At 42.2% G+C, this 19,098-nt stretch overlaps 1 protein-coding gene across 1 annotated transcript; it reads right to left on the minus strand.

The window, feature by feature from the left end:
• Window positions 1-1,329: 1,329 nt before the first annotated feature.
• LOC137613771 (acyl-coenzyme A thioesterase 1-like) lies at window positions 1,330-16,726 on the minus strand. Its single transcript, XM_068343205.1, has 5 exons — window positions 16,276-16,726; window positions 15,159-15,346; window positions 5,940-8,952; window positions 5,796-5,859; window positions 1,330-1,462 (listed from the first exon to the last, which is right to left on the minus strand). Exons 1-3 carry the CDS (start codon window positions 16,724-16,726, stop codon window positions 8,449-8,451), a joined length of 1,143 nt encoding a protein of 380 aa, XP_068199306.1. The 3' UTR covers window positions 1,330-1,462; window positions 5,796-5,859; window positions 5,940-8,448.
• Window positions 16,727-19,098: the final 2,372 nt, after the last annotated feature.

A 19,098-nucleotide genomic window follows, 5' to 3' on the forward strand; every position in this document is an offset into this window, starting at 1 on the left:
TCTGACTATACAACATTTCAACTGAAACAACACGAAATGCTGCTGTCCACCTGGACAACATAAATAAACCATTAGTTTTAACACCCTTTTAACACCATTAGTGTTAACTGGACTAAACTGACATGTTAAGCCAAGACTAAAGAGGATCTTGCTACTTCATGGGTTCCATCGCACGAAACACTACTGTTACTGAGCAAAGCTTTATCTATTATTTACTGCATACAGCTATTGATTCCTTGATTCATTTATTGGTAATGGGTGGACAGAATGACTTAGGCTCCTAAAATTTCCAACTTTAATTACTTACTGTAATTTGTCATGGTTTTAGCAGAAATTTCTCATTTTCTTAGTATCAGTGAGTTCATTGCTTCCAAAAAGAACACAATTTGATTGATTTGGTTTATCTGTTAGAAAGACTGAGCAAAAATTAACAGGTGCATACAGAAAATTTGCACCAAAGATGGTGCAGGACTAGTGCTGTGAATTTTTAAAGGATTCTCTAACATTGTCATGCCTGGAATTATTTTGACTGATAATAATGTGCACAGAACATTAAAAAAGTTTGAAAAATCACTTCCACAAATCATTTCAAATGTTATGGCCTTGGGGGAGATTTGTACTCTCTGAGTGCTCTTCTTTTCTGTTGTGGAAGAAATTTTCTTTTGCAAAATTTAAGTTTTAATTCATAATTAATTGTTTTATCTTCTATCAGACAGGAGTGACGTCTCTATCCTGTGAACATATTTGGACAACCTGTACTACTATGTCTCAATGGCATAAACAGTTAATGTAGAAAAAATATGACATTGCAATTTTTTTTCAGAAAGATATAAATCACAAATTCCAAGAATTATATGCCAAATTACTCAGGCCTTATTTGAAAGGTTTATTTGTCATTCATTAACATTTGTGTTGTGGGTTTGACAAATTCTATTGGAGAGGTCTGCCAATGCTATTCAATAAAAATAAAATTGTTCTCTCAAGCCACAGTTATTTGTCTTCTGTACATGATAAATTGCAGATGTGAGTCATCTTTCACCTTCTCTTTGAAATGAAGTTGTAACAAGAGTTGTTCAAAGTCGACCAGCTCTTTGGTCCCAAGTTGTTGTCTGTGATACAGGTGATAAAGGAATTGGCACTACAGTTTAATTAAAGTTCAGTGGTATAGAAGCTGTACAGGAGGGATGACAGCTCTTTGGGAGGCATCACTGTTCCTGAGTTGGACAGGCTGCTTTTCGTCCTGTGGCACTGTTGTCTACTGTTGAGGTCACGACTAGTAGAGGTCCTTCAGTTGTCTGGGACACACACTGATCTACTGCAGATGCACTGGCCTTGTTTACTAATCCTGCTCCCTTGCAGATGTGACGGAATTGGATTGTTTGCAGCGCTTTCTTTAGTTGCAGATGACCGCTGTGGCTGAGACTAGAAGAAGCTGTGGGCAGAACAAGCCTCTGTCTTCCTCCTGGTGTAGGATGCAGATGGAAAGTGGTTATATACCAGTATACAGAATGCCTGGGGCTATAAAATACTGCCACTCAGTCTGAAGGAAAGTTCTGCGTTCATCTGTAAAACAAATGTTTAGTTCAGTTTGACTGACAACAGTCACTTCATTGAAGTTGACAATAATATATCAGCCTTGAAACGACAGTAAAGACATAAAAGCTGCTCAGATGTCAGCTGTCAGTGCACACAGCATCAGTTTCATGGATTTGAAGTGTCATTATGTCTTAGATAATGTCTCATTTATGTTATTCATTAATGCAGCTGCTGCTTTAATTTCATAAACTGCTATTAACATGTGTCTCTGCTGTGGCTTGTTGTATAGGAAAAACTACTAAACAATCACATATTAATTTTTAAAAGTTTTGAACGTTAATATGAATGATTTAATTCAATACCTCAGGGCATTTTGGTCTGATTAGAACAGGAATGAGGGGACATGATCTGAACTGAGCATGACCCCATTTTTAGTGCATTTTTTCATCTTTGTTTTTTTAATTTTCCGTTATATTTCTGCGATGGGGTTGCAACGTGTCCAGAACATTCCCCGGCCTCATGCCCATAAGTCCGCTGAGACAGGCTCCAGCAAACCCCATGTAAGTGGAAGAAGTGGTATGGAAAATGAAAATTCCAGGTACCATGTGTACTTGTGGATCTTCATGCTTTATGAAGGTGGTGTTACTTATCAACAAACTGTGACTAACATATAAGTCCAACAACTGAATACTATTTGGGTTCAAGCTGTTCTTCCCATTCACACCTCTGGGATATGCTGCCTTTGCCCTTATGGGCATTGAAGTTCCCCAGAAGAAAGGAGTCCTCTGTAGAGGCGCTCTCCAGCTCTCAGCCCAAAGACTCCAGAAAGGGTGAAACTCTGAACTCCACATGGGCGCATACAACAGTCAGAACTTGTTTGCTGACCGGAAGATGCAAAGTAACGATCCTTTCATATCTCCACTTGGGGCGAAGACTCCCCGACCTGGAGAGAGCGCACCACCCTTTTCTGGTAGAGAACCATGGCCTCGGATTTAGAGGTGCCGATCCTCATCCCACTCGTGTCACACTCAGCTGTAAACCGCTCCAGTAAATGCTGAAGGTCCAACAGGACAACATCATTTGCAAAAAGCAAAGATGAAATCCTTTGGTCCCCAAACCAGACTCCCTCCGGATCCTGGCTGCTCATAGAAATTCTGTCCATAAAGATTATGAACAGAACCGGTGATAGAGGGCAGCCCTACCGAAGACCAACATGCATCTGCAACAGGTTTGCATTGCAAACCAAGCTGAAGCTTGGTTTCTACTGCAACCCAAGCTCAGGCTTAGTTTGCAATGCTTGGCCCTCAGCAAAGGGCCACGAACCCCATACTCCCATAGAAATCCCCACAAGATACCAGGAGGGACACAATTGAATTCCTTTTCCAGATCATAAAAGCACAAATGGACTGCTTGGGGAAACTCCTATGAACCCTCGAGCACTCAATGGAGAGTGTACAGCTGGTCCAGTGTTCCGCGGCTTTGTTCCTCCTGAATCTGCGGTTCAATTATCTGTCTAATCCTTCTCTCCTATACCATCGAAAAGACTTTGAGGAGCGTGATTTCCCTGTAGTTCAAGCACACCCTCTGGTCATCATTCTAGAAAGAGGGACCACCACTCCTGTCTGCCAATCCAGAGGTGCTGTCCCCGACTGCCATGCGATTTTAGAGACGTGTCAACCATGACAGTCCCTGCACATCCAGATTCTTGAGGTACTCAGGGCAAATCTTATCCACCCCCGGTGCTTTGCCACCAAGGAGTTTGGCAACCATCTCCGTGACTTCAGCTTGGGTAATGGACGAGTCCACGTCTGAGACCTCAGCCTCTGCTTCCTCTGTGTAACACATGGTGGTGGGATTGAGGAGATCCTCAAAGTATTCTTTCCACCTCCCGACAATATCCTCAGTCGAGGTCAGCAGCTCTCCGCCTCTACTGTAAACATTGTTGGAAGTACTTTCCCCTCCTGAGGTACCAAACAGTTTGCCAGAATTTCTTTAAAGCTGACCGATAGCCCTCCTCCAAAGCCTCCCCAAACTCCTCCCAGACCCGGGTTTTTGCCTCTGTACCTACTTTGGTTGCAGTATGCCTGGCCTCCCTGCACCAGTCAGCTGCTTCCGGAGTACTAGCATTCAACTACATTTGATGAGACTCCTTCAGCTTGACGGCATCCTTTACTTCCGGTGTCCACCATGGGGCCCGGTGGTTTACCACAGCAACAAGCAACAGAGACCTCGTGACCACAGCTCCGAACAGCTGCTTCAACAATGGAGGAGGAGAACATGGTCTACAATCAATGTCCCCAGCCTCCTGTGGGATCTGGGAGAAGGTCTCCTGGAGATGAGAGTTGAAGACCTTGCTTAACAAGAGTTGCAACAGACCTTACCAACAGACCCTCAAAACATGTTGGGGCTTGCCGAGTCTGTCTGGGCTCCTGCTCTACCAGCAAAACCAGCTCACCAACAGGTGGTGATCAGTTGACAACTCTGCCCCTATCTTCACTCGAATTTCCAATACATGCTGTCGAAGTTCTGATGATACGACAACAAAGTCTATCGTCGACCTCCATCCTAGGGTGTCCTGGTGCCATGTGCAATCATGGACATCCCTGTGGTTGAACAAGGTGTTTATTATGTGTAGTATTGAATTTGTGGTCGTTAAGACTATAAATACTAAATTCAATCTACCCACTGGATACACAGGTCAGTGTCCAGAACAAGCGGGACAAGAGGCTGGCAGTTAAAACAAAATTTACAATTTATTAAAACAGGTTACCAAGTTAAAACCTAATTTAAAACAATTAAAAATCCGACACCTAAAATTACAGGGCAGGCCAATGAGACAAGCCTAGAGCCACACAGTATAAAAACACCTGATAGGTACTGGAACCACACAACAGCCAGTAAGCAGTGGCAGTTCGCGCGAAAGTACCCAAGGCTTCATAATCTAGTGCCCAAAACACACAATAAAATACTGGGAGTCACTGCGGACACAGCGCACACGTTATGATGCCAATTAACAGGCAAGGCACTCAAAACAATAAAATATAGAATAAGGCAATGACTCAAAACGATAAAAAGGAGAGTCACTAGATAAATGGAGAGCCCTGATTCTACCACTCTTAAATAATTGTACCTGTCGGTGCAGGTGATACCTCTGCCCTCATAATGAGATAGATAAAATAGAAATAAATTAATAAAAAGGGAAATAAAACAAAGGCCAGTAACTCTAAAAAAAATATAGGGAAAGAGCAGTGAGTCATCGCACTTGTGGGTAATTCTATAAAAATGAACAAGAAATTAGAATACATTAATTCATACATTTTCTAAAAACCATATTCATAAAACAGTCCAACAAATGAGCGTTACCTGGCTTCATCCAGGGTATTGATCACACTAAGGTGTGGCTCAGGTGTGGCTGCCACTGCACTAACCAATACTAAAAAAGAATGGCATCTATTAAAATACAGGTGGCTTGAAGCATGGTGAACAATAAGGTTCTACATAATTCTTCTTTAATAACATTTTTCCTGAGCCTCATAAAACCCTGTTCAATTGAAAGGATGCAGACGTTGAAGTTATTTGAAGCTGAGTGGATCACATGGGCTCTCGGAAATGTTGAAAATGATGTCAGAGTAGCGCAAAACAGTGGGCCCGTTTCACAAAGCAGGTTTAGCTACTGTCCATCCATGCTCTGTTAAAAAAGGACGAGAATTTGTTAAGGTAGAGGATGTCACTCTGTATTCCACCAGAATGTGAAGCAATGCGAAGAGAACAATCAGTAACATAAAATATTAGACCACCTTTGTTTTCTTCAAATTCTTCTTCATTTCTTTTTCTTTTGATCAATTAGTAACTCCTGTATCTTGTGACTAAAACAGAGAAAATAAAACTTGGAATACCTTAAAGTGGTTCTAAGCAGTACAATGCCACAGCCATTGATGTAAGAACTAAAGCAGTTTTGGCTATTACTGTATCAAGGAAACCCTGCAAATGAGCTACATGTCAGCTCTTGATTTCAGTTCTTATATAATATAGGTATACGCAATGGTACGAATATTCAACTGTTTTTTTAATGTGCATAAGCCGATTTACTGTTTTGTTTAGATTTCCTTTAGCAGAACTTTATATAGACGAGAGCACATTTATATGTGTGTAAAGAGCGTAATGTTGGTGATCAAACAACTTAAAAGTCAAACGTCCACTATATTTACCGTACAATATCAATGAGGAAGAGGAGGATCCTTGAGATGCAGAAGTCTGACCTGTGTGAATGTATCTTTCGTTCTCAGCTGCTGACGTGTGCGCTTCACCCACGCTGGATTGCCCCTAAATAAAATTAATACACTATTATTCAAGCCGTTTACTTGCGTATTTTAGTGAGTGCAGCGGACTACGTTTAAACTTACGCATTGACTTGAGCAGCAATTCAGTCCCACATCTCTTTGCAGCAGCAGTTATTTCTCTTCTGAAAATGTCCTGAAAGTCTTCATTTGCATAAATTAAAATCTGTACTTCGACTGCTGTAAAGTGTTGCGGTGCACGTCTCGTCCGTCGTCATGGTGAATCTTCGAATCGGGGCTCCATTGATGGCTTTTTTTTTAGAGTTGTCGCGCCTTTTAAACTGCAGGTCAACTTACTCTGGGTTAAAAAAAACTAACCCTGAAAAGCGTTTTTAAAACTTAAATTCCCATTTTTTCCAAGTTCTGGGTAAATCAACCCAGAACCACAGGTTTATCTCAGGGTAGGTTCACCCTGCCTTTGTGAAACGGGCCCCGTTGTTGCAATGACAACCAGCTAGAGCGCAGGCGTGCTTGTGCTCTCAGGGAAGATGATCTCCAGAATTTTTTTTACAGCTGCAATCAAACACGGTCACATGCAAATTAAGAGGAATACATTTATCAACATTCAGCAAAAAAAATTTAAAAACCTGAAATTAAAAGAACACTGATTAAAACTGCTTATCTTCCTGACAGAGGTGAAGTTCAACAGGTTTACGCCGAGAAGGGAGATTCATTTTTGTTTCCCTGCATGCATTACCTCTTTGCAATTGGCCTTACTTACCCTCACTACAAAGCTATTTAAAAATATTAAATACCTTATAAAATTCCAATCCAATCCAATCCAAACTTTATTTGTTGAGCACTTTACCACAACCGCAGTCGACCAAAGTGCTGTACAGGCGAATGAATAAAAAGAACAAACATTATAGATAAAAGACAAAATGGCTCAAATATTATAAGTAAAGTTAATCAACTAGAAACATAAAACAAAATATGGATAAAAACAAAAGCAAATAATCAGAGCAATAAAGTAAGATAAAAAAAGATAAGACAAAATAAAATCAGGTGTCTATCTAGATGTTAAAAGCCAAGGAGAAGAGGTAGGTCTTCACGCGAGATTTAAAAACAGACAGAGAAGAGGCCTGTCTGATTTGCTGAGGCAGATCATTCCACAATTTGGGTGCCACAACAGCAAAGGCACGGTCCCCTCTGAGCTTCTGTTTGGTTTTAGGCACACCCAGGAGCAGCTGATCAGCTGACCTGAGAGAGCGAGCAGGTACATAGCGGTGTAGAAGCTCAGAGAGGTAAGGTGGGGCAAGGGCATTCAGGGATTTAAAAGTAAATAAAAGAATTTTAAAATGGATTCTAAAATGTATGGGCAGCCAGTGGAGTGAGGCTAAAATGGGGGTAATGTGCTCATGTTTACGGGTGCTGGTCAACAGACGTGCAGCAGCATTTTGGACCATCTGGAGACGGGAGATGGAAGAAGCACTAACCCCCACATAAAGAGAATTACAATAGTCCAGCCTAGTGGTGACAAAGGCGTGGATGACTGTTTCGAAATGTTGCCTCGAAAGAATAGGTTTTATTCTGGCCAGCTGCCTCAAATGATAAAAGCTGGACTTCACTACTGCCCTGATCTGGCTGTCAAGCTTGAGACCCGAGTCCATTTTTACCCCAAGATTAGTGATGGCTGGCCTGACATGCTGGGCCAAAGAACCCAGATCTGGAAGGGGTGTACCAGCGGTGCCACCAAAAAACATCACTTCAGTTTTCTTTTCATTAAAACTCAAGAAGTTCAGGGCCATCCAGGCCTTAATGTCATCAAGACATTTAACTAATGCAGTGATAGAGTACGCATTGTTCTTTTTGAGTGGAACATAAATCTGGCTGTCATCCGCATAACGGTGGTAGTGAATCCCATGATTCCTAAGTATTGAGCCGAGCGGGAGCAGATAGAGAGAGAAGAGAAGAGGGCCCAGAACTGAGCCCTGTGGGACCCCACACAGGAGAGGAGCAGAGGAGGACACTGAGTCGCCAAGGCTGACACAGAACGTTCTATCTGCCAAGTACGACCTGATCCACTCCAGTGCTATGCCCCTGATGCCCACCCACTGCTCCAAGCGGGAGATCAGGATTTCATGGTCCACTGTATCAAATGCAGCAGTTAAGTCTAAAAGCACTAAAATAACACAGTCACCAGAGTCAGTAGCTAAAAAGATATCGTTAAAAACTCTTAAAAGAGCTGATTCTGTGCTGTGCAGGTTAAATTATCCAATTTTAATTACAAAGCAACTTAAGTGGGATAAAAGTGGGTTAACAAGAGTTCCTGGAGGACACTTGCACATGTAATAGTGTGCTCCTCATATTTGAACCACAGCAAGTCAACCATGAGCAGATTCGTATATGATGACATGCATATCAATTAACCTGGGAGATCAAACATAGTTTGCTTGCTTCCCATTTTGACAGTTGCACAAAAAGCAAGATTAATAAAGGGCATTGTCGTGGACTAAACTGGGAACTAGAATGACACCGTTTTCCCTGTGAACCTATTTGTTAGCTCAGGTGAGCTCTGAAGAACTCCTCAATCTTTTTCCACAGATGAATTTCAGCTGCTACGTGACCACTAGGCTCACCCCCCCCACAAGGCTTGATAGAGATAGATCCCTAGATAACATGACCTACAGAATGGTCCATACGGTGGCTCCAGCATGTGTCCAGCTTTCGGGTAATAGATTCTCTCAAAGTTGTTCTTCCCGTGACGTTTGAGTCTCTCCACCATCTGATCCACATAAGCCTTGCTGTTCAAGCACATGTCATCCTCTGAAGCCACAAAGAGGAGCTGGGCTTTGGCTTGTTCGACAGGGATCAGGCTGCCCTTGTTTTCCTCTGCCAGGGGATTTGTAATAGCAAACTTCAAAATGAAAGCTCCAGACTCTGTCTGAATCCCTCTGCTATGGTCAATACGTATTGCCGACAAAATTTGGTTATTCTTGTAGTAGAGAGGAGTGACTAAGTTTCCGCTGCAGCCGTTGATCCACACACACGCTTTAACAGCGGGTGCAAAAGCAGAGAGGGACAGCGCAATATCTGCTGCCTTTGAGCGCGACAATACGCCAACTCCTTGACCATTCACCTGTGAAAAATTAAAACAGGACATGATAAACACACAAAGCTCACAGGAACTGGGGTAAGGAGTTGAAGCACTGTAAAAAGCAATTGAAATATGATGAAATACGAAGTCACACCTGACATTGACATTATACTCCATCCTGCTGTAGTGACCCATTCCAACCTGGGTGGACACTGTCCTGGGGCAGCAGTGGCTCAGCAGTGATCGCAGGATTGGTGGTTCGATTTCTGCTCCAGTCACTTCGGAGTGTGAGCTGACAGTGACAGGTGTCAGCTCACACTCCGAAGCGAGCACTACCGAGGCGCCCTTGAGCAAGGCGCTGTCCACTTTATAAGTTGCTTAATTAGGGCGCACCACTAAGGAGCTGCCCGCCACTCTACTCCACCCCCTACAAACATACACTGCATGCCTACAGGCCCCTTGTGTGTGCTACGGGCCTGTACACACTAATTTTATATAAATCAGTATTCCCTCGCTTATTTGCGCTTCAAGATGCGTATTATATTAAACAGTCTATTAGAGTTTGGGAAAAAGTAAGACAGAGATAAAGTGGTTTAATATCAGCATGGCAGTGACACACAGGGCAGCAGCGAGAAGCTGAGCCTCACCTCAGATTCAATTACCGATCGATCAAATAAAGATTTACCGTATTTGCCCGAATACAAGACTTTTTTGCTTTGAAATAAGACTGAAAAAGTGAGGGTCGTCTTACATTTGGGGTCTAGCCATTTTACCCATTCACAACACTAGAAGGCGCCAGATATATGTAAAGCGAACGCTGAACTGAACTCCTCAGGCCAAAGCGAACTCCTGTCACAAAGAAAAATAGCGGTAAGAAAGAGAATAAGACAAGAGATAACAGAAAATGGAGAAACTTGGCGACAATCTGGAGAAAAGTGGGTCGAAGATCGGCCAGGTTAACTGTCAGCTGAGAAGTTTTGATGCAAACTTCAAGATGGTGATAAATGAGGTAGAGTCTTCAAACATTTTCAAAGCGGCTGTGAAATATGGTGTCACAGAGTGTAATGTATGGAGATGGAGAGCTCAAAAAGATCGTCTAAAAATGCTCACTGTCAGAGAAAAGCTTTCCATGGTCCTCAGAGCAGCCGCTTCCAAGAGCTCGACAAGAGGGTGTGCGCATATGTGGACGAGAAACGAAAGGCAGTGATGTGCTGTGAGATTCACGGCGGTGAGACACCGACGTTAAAGTCAGTTCTAGGAGTAAAACAGCGTCACATTTGCCAGTAATAAGCAGCCTGACATTAAAAACTGGTTAAACATTTTGGACACACAGTGCAGCCGCAAGTAGCTGCACCTTACCTCCGACCGGACTACCAATCAATTGAAACAATAATTAATCAACGAAGACGAACGTCAGAGCTTAAACATCCGGAAACAATCCGCCCTGTTTGAACTGAGTGGTCCACTCGTAATTAATTTAACCAGTTTTTAATGTCAGGTTTTTTAATGTGGCGTATTTTGCCAGAAGGGGTGGCAAACGCCACTTTGTCTGGCTCTTACCTCCATGAACCTCACCACACGTCACACACACATATATATATATATAAATATATACACATATATACACTATATATACTATATATATTATATATACATATATACACACATCTTCTTCTTTTCCTTTCGGCTTTTCCCTTCAGGGGTCGCCACAGCGAATCAATTTCCTCCATCTAGCCCTGTCCTTTGAATCCTCTTCACTCACACCAACTATCTTCATGTCTTCCCTCATTACATCCATAAACCTCCTCTTTGGTCTTCCTCTAGGTCTCCTGCCTGGCGGTTCAAAACTCAGCATCCTTCTACCAATATATTCACTATCTCTCCTCTGGACATGTCCAAACCATCTCAGTCTGGCCTCTCTGACTTTATCTCCAAAACCTCTAACATGTGCTGTCCCTCTGATGTACTCATTCCTGATCCTATCCTTCCTGGTCACTCCCAGAGAGAACCTCAGCATCTTCATCTCTGCTACCTCCAGCTCTTTCTCCTGTCTTTTCTTCAGTGACACTGTCTCTAGACCAAACAACATCGCTGGTCTCACCACAGTTTTGTACACCTTTCCTTTCATTTTAGCTGATACTCTTCTATCACACATCACACCTGACACTTTCCTCCACCCGTTCCATCCTGCCTGTACACGCTTCTTCACCTCTTTTCCACACTCTCCATTGCTCTGGACTGTTGACCCTAAGTACTTAAAATCCTCCACCTTTTTGATCTCTTCTCCCTGTAGCCTCACTCTTCCACTTGGGTCCCTCTCATTCACACACATGTACTCTGTCTTACTGCGGCTAACCTTCATTCCTCTCCTTTCCAGGACAAACCTCCACCTCTCTAGCTTCTCCTCCACCTGTTCCCTGCTCTCACTGCAGATCACAATGTCATCTGCAAACATCATAGTCCATGGTGATTCCTGTCTAACCTCGTCTGTCAGCCTGTCCATCACCATAGCGAACAAGAAGGGGCTCAGAGCTGATCCCTGATGTAGTCCCACCTCCACCTTGAACTCCTCTGTCACACCTACAGCACACCTCACCACTGTCTTACAGTCCTCATACATGTCCTGCACTGCTCTAACATACTTCTCTGCCACTCCAGACTTCCTCATACAATACCACAGTTCCTCTCTGGGCACCCTGTCATAAGCTTTCTCTAGATCTACAAAAACACAATGCAGCTCCCTCTGGCCTTCTCTGTACTTCTCTATCAACATCCTCAGAGCAAATACTGCATCTGTGGTACTCTTTTTTGGCATGAAACCATACTGCTGCTCACAAATGCTCACTTCTGCCCTTAGTCTAGCTTCCACTACTCTCTCCCATAACTTCATTGTATGGCTCATCAGCTTTATTCCTCTGTAGTTGCCACAACTCTGCACATCTCCCTTGTTCTTAAAAATGGGCACCAGCACACTTCTCCTCCATTCCTCAGGCATCTTCTCACTATCTAAGATCCTGTTGAACAACCCAGTCAGAAACTCTACTGCCACCTCTCCTAGACACTTCCATACCTCTACAGGTATATCATCAGGACCGACTGCCTTTCCACTCTTCATCCTCTTCAATGCCCTCCTCACTTCATCCTGACTAATCTTTGCTACATCCTGGTCCACAACAGTCACCTCTTCTAGTCTTTGTTCTCTCTCATTTTCCACGTTCATCAACTCTTCAAAGTACTCTTTCCATCTTCCCATCACACTACTGGCACCTGTCAATAGACTTCCATCCCTATCCTTAATCACCCTAACCTGCTGCACGTCCTTCCCATCTCTGTCTCTCTGTCTTGCCAACCGGTATAGATCAGTCTCTCCCTCCTTACTGTCCAACCTAGAATACAAGTCATCATAAGCTTCTTGTTTGGCCTTTGCTACCTCTACCTTCACCTTACGCTGCATCTCCCTGTACTCCTGTCTACTCTCCTCGGTCCTCTCAGTGTCCCACTTCTTCTTAGCTAACCTCTTTCTCTGTATGCACTCCTGTACCTCCTCATTCCACCACCAAGTCTCCTTGTCTACTTTCCTTCCAGATGACACACCAAGTACTCTCCTACCTGTCTCCCTGATCACATTAGCTGTAGTTGTCCAGTCATCTGGAAGCACCTCCTGACCACCTAGAGCCTGTCTTAACTCCCTCCTGAAAGTCATGCAACACTCTTCCTTTTTCAGCTTCCACCATTTCGTCTTCTGCTCTGCCTTTGCCCTCTTGATCTTCCTCACCACCAGAGTCATCCTACACACCACCATCCTATGCTGTTTGGCTACACTCTCACCTACCACTACTTTACAGTCACTGATCTCCTTCAGGTTACACCGTCTACACAAGATGTAGTCTACCTGTGTGCTCCTACCGCCACTCTTATAGGTAACTCTATGTTCCTGCCTCTTCTGGAAGAAAGTATTCACTACAGCCATTTCCATCCTTTTTGCAAAGTCAACTACCATCTGTCCTTCTGCGTTCCTCTCCTGGATACCAAACCTACCCATCACATCCTCATCCCCTCTGTTTCCTGCACCAACATGTCCATTGAAGTCTGCTCCAATGACAACTCTCTCACTTCTAGGCATGCTCTGCATCACTTCATCAAAGTCCAGCCAGAATTTCTCCTTCTCCCCCAGCTCACATCCTACCTGTGGAGCATACCCACTAACAACATTGAACATCACACCTTCTATTTCTAGCTTCAGACTCATCACTCTATCCGACACTCTTTTTACCTCCAGGACATTCCTAACAAACTCCTCCTTCAAGATAACTCCTACTCCATTTCTCTTCCCATCTACACCATGATAGAACAACTTGAACCCTGCTCCTAAACTTCTAGCCTTGCTACCTTTCCACCTGGTCTCCTGTACACACAGTATGTCTACCTTCCTCCTCTGCATCATGTCAACCAACTCTCTACCTTTTCCTGTCATAGTTCCAACATTCAACGTCCCTACTCTCAGTCTTATACTCTTGGTGTTCCTCTTTTCTTTCTTCGAGCGAACGCACTTTCCTCCTCTCCTTCTTCGACCAACAGTAATCCAATTTCCACCGGCGCCCTGTAGGTCAACAGCGCCGATGGCGGTCGTTGTTAACCCGGGCCTCGACCGATCCGGTATGGAAGTCATAGGTTTGATTCGCATCTTTGATTCGGCAAAAGTTTTACGCCGGATGCCCTTCCTGACGCAACCCTCTGTATTTATCCGGGCTTGGGACCGGCACAATAAGACACTGGCTTGTGTCCTCTTGCGGCTACATTTGTCCTCTTGCGGCTACATTGCGGCTACATATATACACACATATATACTATATATACTATATATACATATACACATATACATGTATATATACACACGCATATATACATACACATATATATACACACACATATATACATACACATATATATACACACACATATAGATAATACAGTATATATATATATATATACATATATATATATACACACACACTGTATATACAGTACATACATAGATGAGACTAAAACTAGGTGTGATAATAATTTCCCTAAGGGATTAATAAAGTATATACGTACATTTACACCATCTCCTCAAGGAGATGGTATCGGACAATCACATGGTTTACATATGATTGTGTGGTGGGGATTGACAGATAGGTATATGTTGAATATTTCATTTATTGAATCTCTCCCATTGTTTACAGAATCATTCAAAGGTACCCAACATGGAGAGATATCACACAGGTTTTATTTGTTCTCTTTGTACAGTGACAATAAATTCCAGTCTTCTATGAGTTCAAGTTGTTTCTCTGCATGTTTTGCTGCTGAATTATTTCAGTCAGGAACAGCATCATCAGAAATAGATAGTTATTAGTACTGGCACAGTAGGTGGCGTGGTTTCATTCTGTCAGACAAAGCCTGAATAAGAGGAGCTGAGGTGGAGGTGGGTCCACACAGCAGAAGGAACAGATGGGGGAGATAAGCTAATGGGACTTTGAAGACATTTGCCAATTAAATGAGTAGAAGGGAATCACTTGATTTTACAAACCAGCTCTTTGAAATAAAATTATTTAATAACCAAGAATAATTTCAAAGCCCAACGCAGAGGGGAGTTTCACAAAAACGAACAAGCAAATATAACTAAAAGAGAGCTTCAAAGACAGGGCTAATGATTTTATCTGATATACTAACAGGAAAGTTGTAACAAAACCTACAAAGCCTTTTCGATATAATGGTACAAAAAGAGCACTCCTACTGCTAAAGAGACTTATACAGACAGATATGAATTTGTAGACAAATTCAAAATAGCTAGACCTACAAAACCATCATACCATCTATCAACAAGTGAGCAAGGCAGACTGTGCACATGAAACAAAACTAAAATACACTCACACCCTTACACAGAATAAATGACAGCTGAGCTAGAGTCTGTCGCTGCTTCAAAAAAATCTGTGTTGCCTTCACCTAAACAGATGTCAAAACTGCATTTTCAGAAACACAGGGTCGGTCTAGATATCTGTTAAACAGCAGAGAGCAAACACACCAGTGGCTTGTTGGTGGAGCATTGAGCTCAATACTTTTCCTCCGGATTGTCAAACCAACCCAGTGCATGACAACCTGTCTCCATAGCACACGAACGAGAACACAAGTCATACTTTCATACCATCAAATCTGTCAAATTAATGTTACTTCTAGCTGTTGTGTTCGAAGTTAATCAAAATACACACCTTGGGTTGTCGTTGTAGAAAATCTATTCTATCTGTATAGTGGTCCAGAAGAATCCCCTTCACATTCTTGGGATTATCACTGAATACATATAAAGCCAGAACTACAAAGCCTTTATTGGCCAGCAGAGCAGCTCTTCTCTCTGATGCAAAGGTGTTCAGATCCAACACAGCAGGAAATGGACCTGGTCCTGGAAGACACAAATATGACTGAATGGCAAAAGAATCCTAAATTGTACATAAAATGCAACTGTGTATTTTTTAGTCAGCATCACTAAAATGCAATTCCTTCTAGCACATCTTTCAGCAACAAAATGTTAATTTACAGAAGTCCTCAGTTCCTGCTCCATAATATACCCACCCAGCAACCTTTAGAGTTTTGCTGGCTGTAGAGTTGTGGTTTTAGTTCAGGGGTGGTTCAGGAAATGGTGTCAAGCAGATCAATACTTATTCCAGAAGTGAATCAATCAACTCTTATTTATCATGCCCTTAATCACATCAACAGACATTTGGCGGGGGAAAACTCCCTCATTGAGGAAGAAACTCCGGGGAGGACCCAGACTCTGGAGCGCGGTCTTGATTGGTCTTGACCGTTCCAGAGTAAAAGGAGCCAGACAGCTAAAGCTTCTGCCTCACGTTACCAGAAATTCTGCATCCTCAGACAAGAGCCCTGGGAGGGTTTAATAAAATTAAAACAGACAGAAGACCTCTATCTGACGCTATTAAAAGGTCATTTTTATCCCTTAGCAATGCAGTCTCCACATTCTAATCTTTTCTAAAACCTGACTGAAAATTCTCTAACAGATGATTCTCCAACAGGTAGTCTTTTAGCTGTTTTGTCACTACGTTCTCTAGGATCTTAGACAGAAATGGCAGGTTGGACATTGGTGTGTGGTTTGAGAGGACGATAATCTCTAGGTTTGGTTTTTTAAGGAGGGGCTTGATCACAGCCATCTTTAAAGATTGTGGCACATAACCTATTTTTAAGGACTAGTTAATTATTGACAGTATGAGTTTATTTATTAACAGTAGTACCTCTTTAAGAAGCATAGTCTGAATTTTGTCCATTAGACTGGTGGTCTGTTTAGCAGACTGTACAAAGATACCGCAAATTACCTACCTGAGGGAGTAAATAGAACTCCTCGTAAATTCCCCTCATTTACAGGGAGTCGGGTGACCCCGTCTCCAAGTAGAAACCTCTCATTGTTCGCCTCTGCCAACACTGTGCCGTCCTCATCATGTACAGAGATAGTCACCACATGAGGCATCAGTGATTTGCCCTTTTCAAAGTACTGATGAGAGGCCTCTGTCCTCAGTGACCACAGCAGACCCATTGGCTCAACCCCAACATAGCTGCCACCAAGTGAGGGCTGTCTGTCCAGGTCGACCTCTCCTCTGTCATCAGCCCTGTAGGTGGCCGAGGAGCTGAATACCATTCCCCTCTCGTCAGTGGATTTGGCTTTCATGGTGACCACCTGTCTTGATCTCAGCCTGGCCACCTTCACCTGGACGGGCTCATCAAACAAGCATCTGGCTCTGGGCAGCAGCCTCAGTCTGATTTGAGAGGACATCTTTTCAAAATCTACAGCAAACACAAAAACGATATTTCATCACTATAATCATGTCAATAGTCAATGATCAGTACTGAATGTGTTTGGTGTCTAGTGGCGTTTAGTGTGTCCGTTTAACTGGCTCTTGGATTATCTCATGCCATTCTCAGATCTGTAACAATGGCTTAAAGGATCATCTGTCCACTAACCAGACAATATATTATGGTAACTTGATTAACGTGATTTGCAAAAGATTGAAAATATACATTTAATTGCCAATAGCATCAACGTACAAACATGCATACAAAAACTTATCAAATGTTAAAAATGAAAATGTTTACACCCATTTTGAAGTTGATGGCAACTGGTTGCTAACAGGACTCAAATTACAGGGTTTTGAAGCAACTTTTCCTTTCAGGAAGGAAAAGTTGCACATATTTACAGTACAGTAGGACTGCAGACAAAAAAGGAGTCCAGATTCATTATTATAAAATGAAAAAAGAAACTAAACAAGAAAAAAAAAATCACAAATTGTGGTTAAAAGGAGAGAACATAACCCTGTCCCAACTCGTTTGACATTTGTATGTAAAATTGTATCAAACTTTTCACTCAGAAATCATTTAAATATGTTATTTGTGACATTCCACGTATGTTTTGTTACTTTTATTAAATTGATCTTCTGGAAGGAATCTAGTGTTTAGCTACAAACAGACTTCTGAATTGACATCAGTGTTAATCTGCCCAAATATTTGACACTTCAGTTAAGTGCTCAAAAATGTTCACCACCTAATTAGAATGATTTCCTCTATCACCATTATTCTGACGTCAACTCACCTTCAGAACTGTCACTTTCATGCAGCCTATGTGGACTATATGTTTACACCCGGGATTAACCTGTGATCCAATATTTGCACTGATTCAATTTGTTAATTAATTTTTATAGATAAAAAATACAGCTGTAAAAGGTTAGCAGCTAAGCAAGACAGGTTGAAAATCATTTGAAAATGAACTTAAACTTGAACAACTGATGAGATTCTAACCTATGGAGGTCATTTCCACACCTGGAAGACGAGTTCAACTAGCTTGTAAAGTGTAGGTTAATTAATTCAGGTTGCATTCTTGATTTACGGTTTGTTCAAGCTGCTATGTGATTGGTCGAATCTCTTTTGCAGACAGAATCTCAACATGTCATTTGCATTCACACAATGAGAAGGATGTGCAGATTGAAGAACAAAAAAGTTCAGCACCCATTCTATATTTTACCATAACTATAGCATATACTTTCTGTCAGCTGTCTGCATAAAAAAACAACAGTTTGAATTGATCAAATGTATCCTGCCCCCACTTGGTGAGCAGCCTGATCCTCCACTTATTTGTGTCTGCCTCTACCCAACAGGTGTGGCTGCTCAGCCATTAGTTCCTCTTTAATTTATGCAAATGAAGGCTTTGAGGACATTTTCTGAAGAGGAACAGCGGTGCAGCTGCAAAGAAGAGAGAGATGGCGCGGGAGTGAATCGCTGCTCAGGTCAACGCATTTTATTTTTTTCATTTTATTTAGGCGCGGTCCAGTGGGGGAGACGCACTTGTCAGCAGCTGAGAACAAAGGATAAAAATATTGTTCACAAGGGTCAGACTTCATCATCTCATCAGGGATCCTCCTCATCCTCATTATGTTTGATATTGTACAGTAAATATTAAGTGGACGTTAGACTGTTCAGTTGTTTTATCGCCAACATAACGCTCTTTAAACGTACATAAATTCGCTCTCATCTATATCAAGTTAAATAAGGAAATCTATTTAAATGTTTTAATGATATGTAAATAAAACAGTAAATCAGCATATGCCAATTACAAAAACAGTTGAAGAATATTCATACCATGGCGTATACCTACAGTATATTACATAAGAACTGACATCAAGAGTTGACATGTAGCTCTATCTATCTGCTGAAGAAGTTTATAGAATCCTACTAATCTGGAGGTCCTCCTAATCTGGGACCTCCAGATTAGGAGGACAGATCTGGACATAGAAATACTGGAGCACAAGTTAGAGGTGGGTAATGGTCACAGGTGAATCATGTTAACTATTAGAATGTTAAGTATTGTAACGATACAAAAACTAACTTTGTATTTGTCAGAAATAAAGACGACCAAAGGAAATGTGTATTGTATGTTTTTATTGCCCGCTGTGATGGTGGTGATGGTGACTCTGAAGTGATTCTGGCAGATGGTGTCTGTTGTTTTATCGCCAACACAACTGAGATGTCGTAGGCGCTGGAAACGGGCTTTCAGCAGGCCTGTGCAGGATGAGAGTCTGGGTGGAGATGACCAGTGAACCCAGTTGAAGTTCTGTTGAGGGCCTGGATCAGTGTCAGGGGTCAGCAGCCTCGGTT

Source organism: Antennarius striatus, chromosome 19 (assembly GCF_040054535.1).
Source record: "Antennarius striatus isolate MH-2024 chromosome 19, ASM4005453v1, whole genome shotgun sequence".
In the NCBI taxonomy this organism is placed as follows: domain Eukaryota; kingdom Metazoa; phylum Chordata; class Actinopteri; order Lophiiformes; family Antennariidae; genus Antennarius; species Antennarius striatus.

Bases quoted from the DNA above. Each gene is read 5' to 3' on its own strand.
- LOC137613771 (XM_068343205.1), bottom strand. From the start codon at position 16,726: ATGTCCTCTCAAATCAGACTGAGGCTGCTGCCCAGAGCCAGATGCTTG. The intron at 15,347-16,275 runs GTAGGTAATTTG...TGTGTCTTCCAG, and splicing joins AGTTCTATTTACTCCCTCAG to GACCAGGTCCATTTCCTGCT. The intron at 8,953-15,158 runs GTGTGTATTTTG...AATTTTTCACAG, and splicing joins TTCTACAACGACAACCCAAG to GTGAATGGTCAAGGAGTTGG.